The sequence below is a fragment of the Mytilus galloprovincialis genome, chromosome 1 (genome assembly GCF_965363235.1).
Source record: "Mytilus galloprovincialis chromosome 1, xbMytGall1.hap1.1, whole genome shotgun sequence".
Taxonomy (NCBI): Eukaryota; Metazoa; Mollusca; class Bivalvia; order Mytilida; family Mytilidae; genus Mytilus; species Mytilus galloprovincialis.
The window spans coordinates 56,408,539-56,423,592 of NC_134838.1; the positions used below are offsets into that span (position 1 = coordinate 56,408,539).

At 32.5% G+C, this 15,054-nt stretch overlaps 1 protein-coding gene across 2 annotated transcripts in view; it reads left to right on the plus strand.

The window, feature by feature from the left end:
- LOC143079298 (uncharacterized protein C12orf56-like) overlaps window positions 1-15,054 on the plus strand; it is a 153,943-nt gene that overhangs the window by 74,677 nt on the left and 64,212 nt on the right. For both annotated transcript variants that reach the window (XM_076254560.1, XM_076254569.1), the window contains exon 6: window positions 5,959-6,100. In XM_076254560.1, coding sequence (XP_076110675.1) covers window positions 5,959-6,100 — 142 coding nt within the window. The remainder of the gene's footprint in view (window positions 1-5,958; window positions 6,101-15,054) is intronic.

Consider the following 15,054-nt stretch of genomic DNA (forward strand, 5'->3'; position numbering starts at 1 on the left):
TTAATTCCCAATTTAATGTATGTAGTAGCTTGGGACTTCACTTTATTGTCCAAAAAGACGAGCATTGAAGGATGAAATGCATAAAACAGTTCATAATAATTCCTGTAGAATGCTTCTGCTCCATTACCGGTACGTTTTGCGGTAGATAGAGTTTCAGCCAATACGGAAGGTGGGAACAAAGCATATGTGGCTAAAACTTAATCAGCAAAAGCTTCTTTTTCTTCTCTTTTGGCATATCTTGTTTCAAATATTCAACAAAGCAATCATTTGTCTTCTCTCTGTTCATGGACTGTCAAGTGCACTTTTAATCATTTCTATCCAGATGCCCATCTTTATGGTGAAATATCTTCGAACATATGATACTTTTTAAGCCCAAAATATGACTATATATATATATTAATCACTAGTATTTATGATAGATATGTGTACAGGTAAATTGGCGCAAATGAGTTCCGAATATTGGCGCAATTGATACATTTGGAAAACAAAATTTGGCGCAAATGATATCCCTGAAAAACAGTAATTGGCGCAAAAGGACTGCTGCCGATATCTCACCGCTAAATGATAAACACTTTCACATTAGCTTAATTTCAAAGTAAACAAATAACGTAGATCAAAATTAACATGAAAAATATCATAAAATCAACATTGTTAAAAATAAAATGTTCTTGTACACACTACATTTATCATCCTTCTTTAAAATAGGTCTTCTTGGAAATCTGCAAAACCATGGTGATATTCATAATTACTTTTTATGAGAGTCAAATATTACGGCGGAAATTAAACAAAACAGCAATACAGTCACACATCACACGTGTAGTTCACTGGATAAATCTGGGTCAACATAAACAGTAAAAATGGCTCTTCTGGTGAAATTCTAACTGTAGTATGCATGGCGATACACTTATCACCGATACAAGTTGAATAATGTCAAATAAAAATAGCATATATATAAACAGGATCCAAATGTTACGGAAATTAAATAAAGTAGAGTGTTGTCAAATCGTACACTTTTGCCTAACCGGTTACTCGGATAATCGTTCGACCGATTAACCGGTTAACTGGTAGTTAAAGTTGATGTTTGAAAGCCTTATCAACAGAACCCTACACATAGATATAAGATGTGGTATGAGTGTCAATTTGACAACCTTTCAACCAAGACATAAATACGCTTTTAGAATTGAAGTTTTTCCTTTAGCATTATAAGGCTTGTCTGTGGGGATTCCTGGTGAAATTTGACTTTTAATAATCAAATACACCGTATCAACTAAAGCGTTTGTTCAGATTGAAAAAAAATCTTAATCTCGTAGAATTGAATATGTCATATGTCTGAAACCGATTATTCTTTCCTTTTCTCTTGTTGTCTCCGAAAATAATGTGGTGTGTTTCAATTTGAAATGATTAATTATAAAAAGAGAAGATGTGGTATGATTGCCAATAAGACAATTCTTCACAAGAAACCAAAATGACACATAAATTAACAACTATACGTCATCGTACGACCTGTTTCTTTACTGTGTTTGCTTTTTTCTTTAGGCGTGTTATTCGTACTTACACCTACATTAATTGAGTACATGCACATTGGTTTGCATTTTACAATTTTTGTCGAGCCTTCGACTTTAGTCGAAAAAGCGAGACTAAGCGATCCTACATTCCGTCGTCGTCGGCGTCGTCGGCGGCGTCAACAAATATTCACTCTGTGGTTAAAGTTTTTGAAATTTTAATAACTTTCTTAAACTATACTGGATTTCTACCAAACTTTGACAGAAGCTTGTTTATGATCATAAGATAGTATCCAGAAGTAAATTTTGTAAAAATAAAATTCCATTTTTTCCGTATTTTACTATAAATGGACTTAGTTTTTTCTGCGGGGAAACAAAACATTCACTCTGTGGTTAAAGTTTTTAGAATTTTAATAACTTTCTCAAACTATCCTGGGTTTGTACCAAACTTGGACAGAAGCTTGTTTATGATCATAAGATAATATCCAGAAGTAAATTTTGTAAAAATAAAATTCCATTTTTTCCGTATTTTACTTATAAATGGACTTAGTTTTTTTTGCGGGGAAACATTACATTCACTCTGTGGTTAAAGTTTTTAGAATTTTAATAACTTTCTTTAACTATCCTGGGTTTGTACCAAACTTGGACAGAAGCTTGTTTATGATCATAAGATAGTATCCAGAAGAAAATTTTGTAAAAATAAAATTCAATTTTTTCCGTATTTTACTTATAAATGGACTTAGTTTTTTCTGCAGGGAACCATTACATTCACTCTGTGGTTAAAGTTTTTAAAATTTAAATAACTTTCTTAAACTATCCTGGGTTTGTACCAAACTTGGAAATAACCTTATTTATGATCATAAGATTGTATCCAGAAGTAAAGTTTGTAAAAAGATTACTCTGTTTTTTTCTGTAATTTACTTTCAAATGGACTTAGATTTTCTTACAATCATAAAATAGTAACAAGAGGAATATTTTTATTGATTTTTTTCCTCATTGTTGTTGAGCCTGTGATTTACAGCAAAAATAGGCGAGACACTGGGTTCCGCGGAACCCTTACAAATTTTTTTAATATAAAGTAAGACTAACCCTTGCACTACGGAGGTTGAACATTTAGATGTAGGTTTACACAATATTAGATCAAAAACGAAATAATGAAGTAATTAGTAAAATTTAATCTCATTACTGATTTAAAGTTACTGTTAAAAAAACATGTATACTAATTATGTTTCTTTAAGATCCTGCCCCGAACTCTAATCAATTTTATGTTTTTAGGATTAACAATAGCAATCAATATACTGGACAATTGATCTGTCAAATGAATTACCACGACGACATATTTATGATTTCAATACAGATTTATATCAAATCTATCAAAATTGATAAAGTATGATGCAGTGAGATAGATCTCACGTGCTTTCTGGTTGAAAACAGAATACATGTAGACATTCATCACAAATCACAAAGACAGTACACGAGACGAGAAATGGTCTGTTCTTCGTCTTTCCAAAAAATCAATTAAATGTTGGTGCAATAGTAATAAATACTATAGTAAACGTTCAGCTTTAAATTTACAACATTACTAAAAGTGTTCAGGGCTAGCATAATGGGGTGTCAGGATTCATTCACTGAATCAGGAACGGTTGGTCAACTTCACAAGTAAAAATGTCCAAAATCCAAAGAAAATAAAACTCCAAAATACGTATACATCATTATTCATCGATGGTTTAGGGTCTCCACCATACTACAGATATTTGGGAATAGCTCTGGTAGCAAGGATGGAGGCGATTTCATATGGACACATAAGTTTCCATTTCTACATTTTAATCAGACAAAGATGACGTCACAAACAAAAATACAAATTACTGACAAAAGGGGAACAACTCTCTCTTTCACACAGAAACATAATCTGACCATACATACTGATATATAACATATGGGAAATACATACAAGTGTCTTCTTCGAGAACCACTGAATAGAATGAAACCAAACATAGCATGAATATTCCTTATGATGTTGTTACTTTGTAGCCAATCCATCATCAAAGATGGCTGTCATACAGGGACTAAGTTTAAGATAGGACCCTATGGGAAATACATACAAATGTCTTCTTTTAGAGAACCACTGAATGGAATGAAACCAAACATAGTATGAATGTTCCTTATGAGGTGCTGACCAAGTGTTGTTACTTTGTAGCGGATTCATCTGCAAGCAAGGGACTTAGTTTAACATAGGACCCTATGAGAAATACATACAAAATATAAAAAAGAAGATGTGGTATGATTGCCAATGAGACAACTATCCACAAGAGACCAAAATGATACAGACATTAACGACTATAGGTCACCTTAAGGCCTTTAACAATGAGCAAAGCCCATACTGCATAGTCAGCTATAAATGCTAAAATGTCTTCTTTTAAAGAACCATAAAATGGAATGCAATACTAAACCAAATTTGGCCTCAATCATTATTTATGTACCTGTTAGGATTTTTATCTTTTTTTCAAAACCCCAAGTAGAGTCAGGTGAGCGACACAGGCTCTTGAGAGCCTCTAGTATTATTTTTGAGAGGGGGAGGGTAATTCGCAAAAGCATACTGTATTGCACAAAAACAAAATAAAAAGGGGTATTTTTTTTTTTAATTTTTAGGAGGGGACATTTCACAACAGCAAAGTGTATTGCACAAAAGCAAAAAATTGAGTATCAATTCAAATCATATTACCAATTCTTATTTGTTTGACTACAGTGATTCTGTGTCAGAAACCTATTATGTGTCAAATATTTAATTACAATCTAAATTTAGACCGGTTTCAAGCGTGAATAATTGTGTCTATTTTTCTATATATAACTATATATAGTCAGCTCTCTTTATATTTTTTTGTGATATCTGGAGTTTGAATAATGCAAATCTGTTCATTGAAACACCAATTTGTTATTTTGAGGTGACTGAAATTTTGAGATGAAAATGTTTGAAATGAAAAAAATCAACTGTTCTGCATGTTGCTTGAAATCTGTCAATAACATTTGGCAGACCAATTGCATATACACATAAATCTAGGTTAACAAATATTAGTTTAAATGGCCGAAAAATAGTTTAAATAGAAAAAAAACTTGACATATATTATAGATAGATTAGATATTAAAATAAATAAACTATGATAATATTTTGTTGCCTAATTTTTTACTGGGATATATATATCGTATATCGTACAAGCAAAAAATTGTAAGACTAGATAAAACTAGAGGCTGTCAAGAGCCTGTATCGCTCACCTGATTCTACTTGGGTTTTTGAAATCATATAAAAAAATATAAAATTTGGCTAAAAGTGAAAACACAACCTCATTTATAAGGAAAGGAACATGTTTAATTTTATTCAAAAGTCCCCCACTGGCGGCCATCTTGGATGACGGATCGGCTACAAAGTAACAACACTTGGTCAGCACCTCATAAGGAACATTCATGCCATGTTTGGTTTTATTCCATTCAGTGGTTCTCTAAAAGAAGTCATTTGTATGCATTTCCCATAGGGTCCTATGTTAAACTAAGTCCCCTGCTGGTGGCCATCTTGGATGATGGATCGGCTACAAAGTAACAACACTTGGTCAGCACCTCATAAGGAACATTCATGCAATGTTTGGTTTTATTCCATTCAGTGGTTCTCTAAAAGAAGTCATTTGTATGCATTTCCCATAGGGTCCTATCTTAAACTAAGTCCCCCGCTGGCGGCAATCTTGGATAATGGATCGGCTACAAAGTAACAACACTTGGTCAGCACCACATTAGGAACATTCATGCCATGTTTGATTTCATTCCATTCAGTGGTTCTCTAAAAGAAGTCATTTGTATGCATTTCCCATAGGGTCCTATGTTAAACTAAGTCCCCGGCTGGCGGCCATCTTGGATGATGGATCGGCAACAAAGTAACAACACTTGGTCAGCACCTCATAAGGAACATTCATGCCATGTTTGGTTCCATTCCATTCAGTGGTTCTCTAAAAGAAGTCATTTGTATGCATTTCCCATAGCGTCCTATGTTAAACTAAGTCCCCCGCTGGCGGCCATCTTGGATGATGGATCGGCTACAAAGTAACAACACTTGGTCAGCACCTCATAAGGAACATTCATGCCATGTTTGGTTCCATTCCATTCAGTGGTTCTCTAGAAGAAGTTAAAAATGTAAATTGTTAACGACGACGGACGACGACGACGACGGACGACGACGGACGACGCCTGACGACGACGACGGACGACGCCTGACGACGACGACGGACGACGGACGCCAAGTGGTGAGAAAAGCTCACTTGGCCCTTCGGGCCAGGTGAGCTAACTAGTTAATAATATACTCAGTACAAAGGAATGTAGGCAGAGTGTCAGAAATTGTTATTGAAAATAGAATGAAAATAAAAAAAAATCATATCTTGAATACATACTGAAATTTCATGTTAATTTTATTTAGGGAGAAGATGGAAGCTTTGTTCAACCAGCTAAAAAGAGAGTTACTTAATCTTGAAAACACTATGGAAGATTCATTTAACTTACTAAATGAACTTAGAGTTGCTACAGAAAGAAACTTTGCATTAAAGAAAATGTTTTGGAAGGTGAGTAAGTCATGTCATTTAATATGTTATATGCAATGCATGTATATGTTAAGCTAAACTGCTAAAGTAATATATTGCAACTCTTCAACCTGGAGTCTTCAACAGCCTATCGATGATGGTTATATATTACTAATACTAATGTAGAAAAAGATAACACAAGAAATGTTGAAAACAAGGGACATTCAATTTGAATAAGACAGAATTAATTAATCATGTTAATTGCAATGATGTAGACAATTTAATCCTCATTTCATAGTATTTATGGGTATCTTATAGGATTGATGCAATTTTTAGCCAAAAAACAAATGTTGATGTGATAAATAAATTGATTTTAAAGTGAACAAAATGTTAGAACATTATCTAGTAGCTAAAAAAATCAAAGATATGATGGTTAGGGTTATACAGGACTTAGTGTGGTAGGTTTTTGTCAAGGCTGCTAATTTTATCGCAAAATCTCACTCTGGGTAAAGTTTTTAAATATTTTGATAACTTTCTTAAACTCTCCTGGTTTTTTCCAAACTTCGACAGAAGCTTGTTTGTTTATGAACATAAGGTAGTATTCAGAAGCAAATTTTGTAAAAATGGAAAAAAAATACTGTTTTTCTATATTTTTGCATATAAATGGACTTAGTTTTTCTGCCATGGCAGTTAACATTACATTCACTAGAGGTTGTTAAAGATTTTAAAACTTTAATAACTTTCTTAAACTATCCTGGATTTTTATCTAACTTAGACAGAAGCTTGTTGTTTATGATCATAAGCTAGTATCTAGAAGGAAATCTTGAAATTATTATAAAAGTACACCTTCAAATTGTAGAAGTAACAATTTGATAAATGAAAAATCAATAATTTTGTAGCAAAGTTTATGTTGTTAAACTTGTTTGAAATTTAGAAGCAGTTGAATTAGCCTTTTTAACAGATAATGCTGTATTCTAATATGACATCTTTCTTTCGCTTAGTGAACAAACCGATGCTCTAAATCCAATAAAATTTGTTTGCACATGTGTATATTGACTTTAAAAGGAAATTTGATTTATTAAAATATAGTTTATACACAATACAATGCATCTTCTATCTAAGAGTTAAGAAACCTCAGTCAATCTATTATTAGATTCTTTACTGTTTACTACTAGAGGAGGTATATGTGTTTTGATGACCTCATTATCATAATGACAAACTTTTAACTTACACGTGTATCATATATATGTTAATTAGCTATTTTTTACTGTTTTCGAACTATATTCAAAATCAAATTACTATCCTATGTTAACATTTTATTAAATTGGATCTAAGTTTCTTTGACTGTGATTTGATTATTGTTCATTTGATTGAGTATTGCATTATCTCATTTTCAAGTGTGTGCCATCAATAACGTCATGTTAAAACAGAAACCTTTTTCATATGATCCAGAACTTTCAAAATGGGAATTAAACTAGACTTCTTTCAAAGCTAAGATCATAGAACTTTAATTCCCCAATTAACGCCAGGAGAATGGCTTATTGGCTTTAGTTCGATATTTTTTAAATCTTCGAGTGTAGAGGACATAAGCGGCGGCCATGACAGCTTGTTAGATGTTACATCACAAGAGACAAGTGCCGACCCCACAATGCACCGCACAATGTAAACAATAACAAAGCACTGCAGTAGAAGGCAATTTAGTAGACTAGCAGTGTAAAAGGTTTTAATCTACAGCTTTGAATAATGAGCAACTGTTTTGTCAAACAATGTTAAAAAAGAAATGACGATCATTACAAGTCCGCCCTATTTCAACCCCGCCAGTTTTAACGGTATCGGAACAGTTCGCCTGGGTTTGACTTCACCCTGAAGAAAGAAGAAAGGAAGACAAAAAGATTTAACCCTGCAGCTCCACAGTGAACCACAGGCTCTGGGAGTCAGTGATCGTAATACAAGAGACTACATACGAAATTGTTTTGCAGAACACTGCCGTTGGTGGAAACTTTTCTCCTCAAATAAGACAATTATAGCAACAGCAACCCCGATGACTATATATTAAACATCTAGAGGTCGTCATTTAGTAATCAACAGTTGACAAGTGCCAATTCAGTAGTTCGAGATCTAGTCTTTGTTGCAACTATATAGAATGACGCAAGTCCTTCCAAGCAGGATCAACTATAATCCAACAACACTTTTGGCAACTCTTACATCGTACAGAACACAATTGGGGTTTACCATACTACTGCAGCAGGAAGGGAAGAACAGCATGGAGATTCTCGGACACGTATAGGATATAGAAATTACAGATATACGTCAGAGATGGGTCTGATTACTTTCAATGTAATTGATTAAATTACAATTACTTTGTCATTTGTACGATTAAATTAAATAAACAATTACATCATTTCTGAAAGTATCTGATTAAATTAATGATTACATTGGCAAAGTAATCATGATTACATCTGATTACAATGAATTAAAAAAAAATGTGAATAAATAAACGTTTGGTATAACTATAGAAATTTTTGAAAAAGGATTGTATTATGCCCCACTTACGATAGTAGAGGGGCATTATGTTTTCTGGTCCGTGCGTGCGTGCGTCCGTCCATCCGTCTGTCCGTCCATTCGTTCGTTCGTCAGTTTGTCTGTCCGTCTGTCCCGCTTCAGGTCAAAGATTTTGGTCGAGGTCTGTCAGACTAAGTTTTTGATGAAGCTGAATTCCAATCAACTTGAAACTTAGTATATATGTTGCTTATGATATGATCTTTCTTATTTTAAAGCCAAATTAGACTTTTGACACCAATTTCACGGTCCATTGAACATAGAAAATGATAGTGCGAGTGGGGCATCCGTGTACTTTGGACACATTCTTGTTGGATATGTTATAAAAATAACTTCAAACTTTTTCTATTGAAGAAACCGCAAAAATTCACAAAATATATACATGAACATTATGTCACTGGTAATGACCCATTACACTTTGTCATCTTTGATCTCTGAAATATTTTGACTTTAATTGAATAAAGGTTTATAAAGAGTTTGGAGTTAGACCTCTGACCTCTTCCAGACTGTATAAGTATTTCAAGGTGCAGTTGCTGGGAGTTAAAATATGGATGAAATAATGTGTTACCAGTTAAAAACTATGTAAAATTTTAATATGAATGTTTTATAAAATTGTAAACTAAATATAAGTACTAAAAATCATTGCATTTTACATGTCCAGACCAAATACATACCAAGATGTGTTCATTTTAAACAACATATGTGTCCAACTTTTAATTTATTTTTGCTCATTACATTAAATTACACATGTCTGATTTATCTTTTATCATAAATATTGCCCAACTGCTATAGATAATTGGTAATTGCGATACAAACAATCCTTAATTGGTATCCTAATTTAGGTTTGTCAATTCAAAGTTGACAAAAATCACAAAATTAAAAAAAGATTATAATTCAAGTGTTAAAGAAAATTACTACTTGAATATAACATCTATTATCAAATATATATATAATGTACATCTTAAAATTGTGAATATATGTACAATATCTTTTTATTAAAGCTCATGAAGACTTTTTAATACTGTAACAGTTTATTTTTAACTGAAGTATACAAATCAATTAACTTGCTTAAAGTAAAATTTAGTGTTAAGTATGTTTAAATGAACATTTTTTCCCATAGTTCAGGTCTATATTCATTTTAGGTTGAGAAATACAGGCAAAGTTTTGATGTTTATGCAGTGTATATATTTTGACTTTAGTGGAACCTTAAGCATGAAATTCAACAAACTTATAATCAAATGTTCAAAGTTTGTATCATTTCTGAATAAGGGGAAGACAGAGTTCTACTAAAGTATCACAGCTGGAGAACCATTTTATATACTTTATAACACACTGAACCAACCGGACAGAGTTGCAATTGTAAATAGCTAGGATTTTGATATCATTATTTGCTTGTCATAACTACACTACAACAGCATGAACAGGGACCAAGAGATTACCTTTCATTGCATGGATCAAGATATAGAACTTTTACAACATGTATAGGCTTCTATGAACATACCAATATTTGCATCAGCCTTATTACAGTGTTTGTACAATATGTTATCAACAGGAGTTTTCAACTCGTTTCATAATCTCGGTGAGGTAGGAAGGGATTATTACATATAGATTATATTATTTGGATGATTTGAGCTAGTCTATAAAACACTGATTACTTTTGTAACGAGGAAATACTGAATTAATTTAATTGAATAAATTTATAAATAATAAAAGCCTTCTAAGTGCATATGAACCAAAAATTATACTATTTTAAATTAGAATTGGTAACCTTGAATATTTAAAACAGATCATTTCAAATTGCAATTATATAATTTGGTCCATCCAAAACGATCTTTATTTACGTAATCAGGAATTAATGTTCTCATCAAAATATTTTAAATCTCACAACGCATAAATACTTCAGCCATTTTGAAAAAAAGATGTTTAAAAATTTGACAGGAAATTCTAGGATCTTCTTGAAATTGAATCGAAAAATTACAAACAAATATTCTTTTCAGGTGTGAAAAACATAAACAAAAATTACACATAATCGGGAATGTCCTTATTAAAATAGTCTTCATTTCACAACGTATAATACTTCAGCTATTTGACCAACAATAAATTAAATAAAAGACAGAACCAATTTAATGTCATCTTTCCCTATTTTTAAATATAATCATCAGTCGGTTTTAATTGGCAAGAATACACCTAAATAAAGGCAACAGTAGTATACCGCTGTTCAAAACTCATAAATCCATGGACAAAAAACAAAATCGGGATAACAAACTAAAACCGAGGGAAACGCATTAAATATAAGAGGAGAACAACGACATAACACTAAAATGTAACACACATAGACAAAATCCCACGAGAATAACAAATATAACATATATATATAACATCAAAACCAAATACATGAATTTGGGATAGACAAGTACCGTGACACGTCTTATCGCAATGTGAATTTACACTCAAAAATAAGAGAAAACAAACGACACAACGTTATAATGTAATACACACAGAAACGAACTATAATATAACAATGACCATATTCCTGACTTGGTACAGGGCATTTTTAAAGGAAAAAAATGGTGGGTTGAACCTGGTTTTGTGGCATGCCAAACCTCGCACTTTTATGGCCATATGAAATATAACATCAAAATGACAACACAGGACTACAATATAAATAAATTGGAGAACACAATTGACAAAGAATCACACGAACAACAGCCAACAAAAGGCAACAAGTTCAAAAATTTTATACGCCAGAAGTGTATTTTGTCCACACAAGACCTATATGTGACGCACAGATACAAAAGTTTGAAAGCCGAAACGAGTACAAAGTTGAACAGCATCGAGGACCAAAAGATCAAAAAGGTTGTGCCAAAAACGGCAAGGGTTTTCTGTTAAGTTACCAGAAAATCCCTATAATTTAGAGTAATTTATACTTTTGCAAACAGTAAATTTAATAAAATGAATATACAAAAGATGTACATGATAAAGCTGAAGTATTAACTAATTACAGGAAACAACTGAAATACATTTACATAACCAGACATTTGAAACACAAAAGTAGACACATCCGAATACGTTTAAACCTCTACGCCAAGTGACGTCCTATTTGAAACTGAAAAATGGCGAAAAAATGACGTCATTTGAATTAGTAAAACAGAGCATCAAAAAATGAAAAATGACGTCACATAAGAATGAATAAGATAGAATTAGGATTAATTTAAGATTATATATTTGAACTAAATACTGATATTGCATTTAATAACAAAGCACATTTTAATTCTTATTAATATAAAACTGAGGTAGCAATTAACTATATTATAAAACTATGTCAGGTTTGTTATGAATCTAACTTCAAACGTAAAATATCGTACTGATTACTTTGAACGAAATCAAATCTGATAAATGAAGGCGGTGATTAATTTTCTTTACCATAACACATAAATATAATAGAAAAGACGTCAACCCATTTGACAAAATCCGATGAGAATTACAAATATAACATTAAACATTTAAACTAAATACATGAATTTGGGATGGATAAGTACCGTACCACGTCTTATAGTAATGCGAGTTCACACTCGGCAAAACAGTCACAATCGGGAATAAGTCACGTTTGGTAATTAAAAGATTAGACGACATTATGACAAAACACAATCTACCATGTGGTAAAAATGTCCTTAGCTAGTTTGGTCAACGAAACATCGTATGGATCCACCAAATCGTGATGGTGTCCATAAAATTTACGGAGTGTCAATTTTAATCTGTCCTCCTCATAACTTTGTTGGAGCAGTTTCTGCGTAAGGAGCACACTCCTGTATATGAAGTCCGTATAGTGTGAACAAGCACGAGAATAACGTATCAATTGTGATATGTAAACACCATACGAAGGGGCAGAGGGTATGTTACTGCTGAGAAATGGGAAATTGATAATTGGGAAGTTGAAATCGTCCCGTTTATCATAGATTTTCGTGTGAAGTCGTCCATCTACGTCAATATTGAGGAAAAGATCAAGGTATGAAGCAGTCCTTCTAGTATCAGTGGTATCCTTAATTTCAAGTTCACTTGGATATATGAGATGTAAGTATTGGCTGAAATATGGGTTATTCAATGACAGAACATCATCAAGCAGACAAGCAGTTTATTCTTTAAATTTCTGTTATTGAATACCAAGGAAGGAAATAATTCCCGAAATTAATTTGAAACTTTGATACTCAATTTAATAAGTTGTCCTGGAAAATATTCACATCCTTTAGAGCCATGTTAATTTGTGTACGTCCAGTGGCATATGTATTACATACATGTCGGAACAGGAAATGGATGGCATAAAGCATTGTCAGAACCATGTTCACATTATTATACATTATACCCAACAATTGTGATGATGACGAATTTCTTCCTAATTGTTTGAGAACAATCTAATTTAATTTCGGGAATTATTTCCTTCCTTGGTATTCAATCTAATTGAAATATAAATCTGTGATTTTACTATGTACATACCATCGATGAACCAAAACAGAGACATATAGACTGATATAATTTTTTCCTTATCTGCATAGTGTCGCCTATTCTAGACGATCCGGTACATAGTAAATTTGCTGGTTGGTTTTTTTTATAGACTTTTATATTATTTTTCCTCTGAATGACCTGTATCATGTTACTCACATAATCCCAGTAAATTTAAGTTTTTAGCTCCAATATCATGAACATCAATGATTATTTTAAACAACTTAGAGCTGTTAAACAAAAACAAATTAGAACTGAACACCATTTATCTAATTTGATTAACTACGAGTATAATGAAAGTATTCCTAACGGACTACAAATCAAGATCAAGCCACAAGCACCTGGGGCCGTGTCAACGAAGCTGTCCGAGGACTAGGACATGTCTTTGGGTGGTCTTAGGACACGTCTTAGTCCTAAGTCAGGTTAACGAAGGTGTCCTAAAATAAGATGTGTCCTAAATTTGGTCCTAAAGTTAGGATATATAAATAGGTGTCTTAGGATAGTCCTAAAAGTTACGATGTCCTAAAACGAAACAAAAACAACAAATATGGCATAAGTTCATTAATAAAAATACTAATACAATGATAAACTAGTATAATGTTATAAAAAATAAACTAATTAAACAAAATTTTTCAATATTTTTTAAAGATTCAATTGTGTTACATTATTTTCAATTTGTAGACAAATTTGTTATTTAAAATGCTTCCAGATATAAAAATAAAAGCGTTCATAGTATTTAGCTTGAGTTTTGGGAATACTAAGCATATTGCAAGACATTTGTGTGGGTGTGCTAGAACTTACATTGAGATATTGCGGACAAGTCATTTGGTGAAATGCTTTACTATTAACTAAAATTGCTTTTCTGTACACAACTCTATATGAAATGGACATCAAGAGAGAATCTCCAAAAAGTATGTTTGACGATGTCATATCGTTACGCTCATACATTTATATGGAATAAATGGGGCTGTCCTTTTTGCTTAAAAAATACTATCATCATGAGTAACATTTTTTGCACCTAACCAAACGATGCCATGCTAATTTAAATGTGGGGGGGGGGAATGACTTCCTTTTACTTAATCCTTATTCAGTACATGCAATGAAATCGAGTGGACCCAAAGACAAAACAATTTACATACTAACATTAAATTCTAACACGAATCGAATATCTCATTTAACAAAGTTGTGTGACTATTTAGTTTTGTTGTTGTGTGCAATTCATTTATACTTTTTTTGTCGTGTATAATAACGTTCTACAAGTATTACGTTAAAACAATTCATTTATACTTTTTTTGTCGTGTATAATAATGTTCTACAAGTATTACGTTAAAACTTTTATTTTGTATAAATTGTTTTCCATAAAAGAGTCCTCCTTTCTGCCTCTACACATATAGTGAAATAGAATAAAAATATATGTCATTGAATTCCATACATATTTTTTTCAATTAAATAAATGTGTTAGGATGGTCTTAGGACCATCGTATAGTTAGGACTATCATAAGATAGCTTTGTTTTACATCCTAAGACATGTCTCAGACACGTCTTAAGACCATCCTAAATAATGTCCTAAGACATATCTTAGGACATATCCTAGGATACTTTCATTGACACGGCCCCTGGCTCTTTATCCAATACATTACTTCGCAGATGGGACCAAACCCTCTTTCATTGTTCAAAGCGGTTAGTGGTCCTCCTCAAACAACACTGCGAAGGACATCTCAAAACTCTCACTGGCGAGTTTAACACCCTTTTGAATAGCTGCAAAAGAGATCTAACATCTGACAATTGTGATGCAATCAACACTCGCCTCAAGGACATAACTACTATACAATCCAACAATTTAAGTGAAAGACAAAAACGAAAATTCCGCAGGGATGGCATGGAATACATCCACCCTTCCTTACCATCAGAGAGAAAGACTAAACGAATTAGACGCTTTA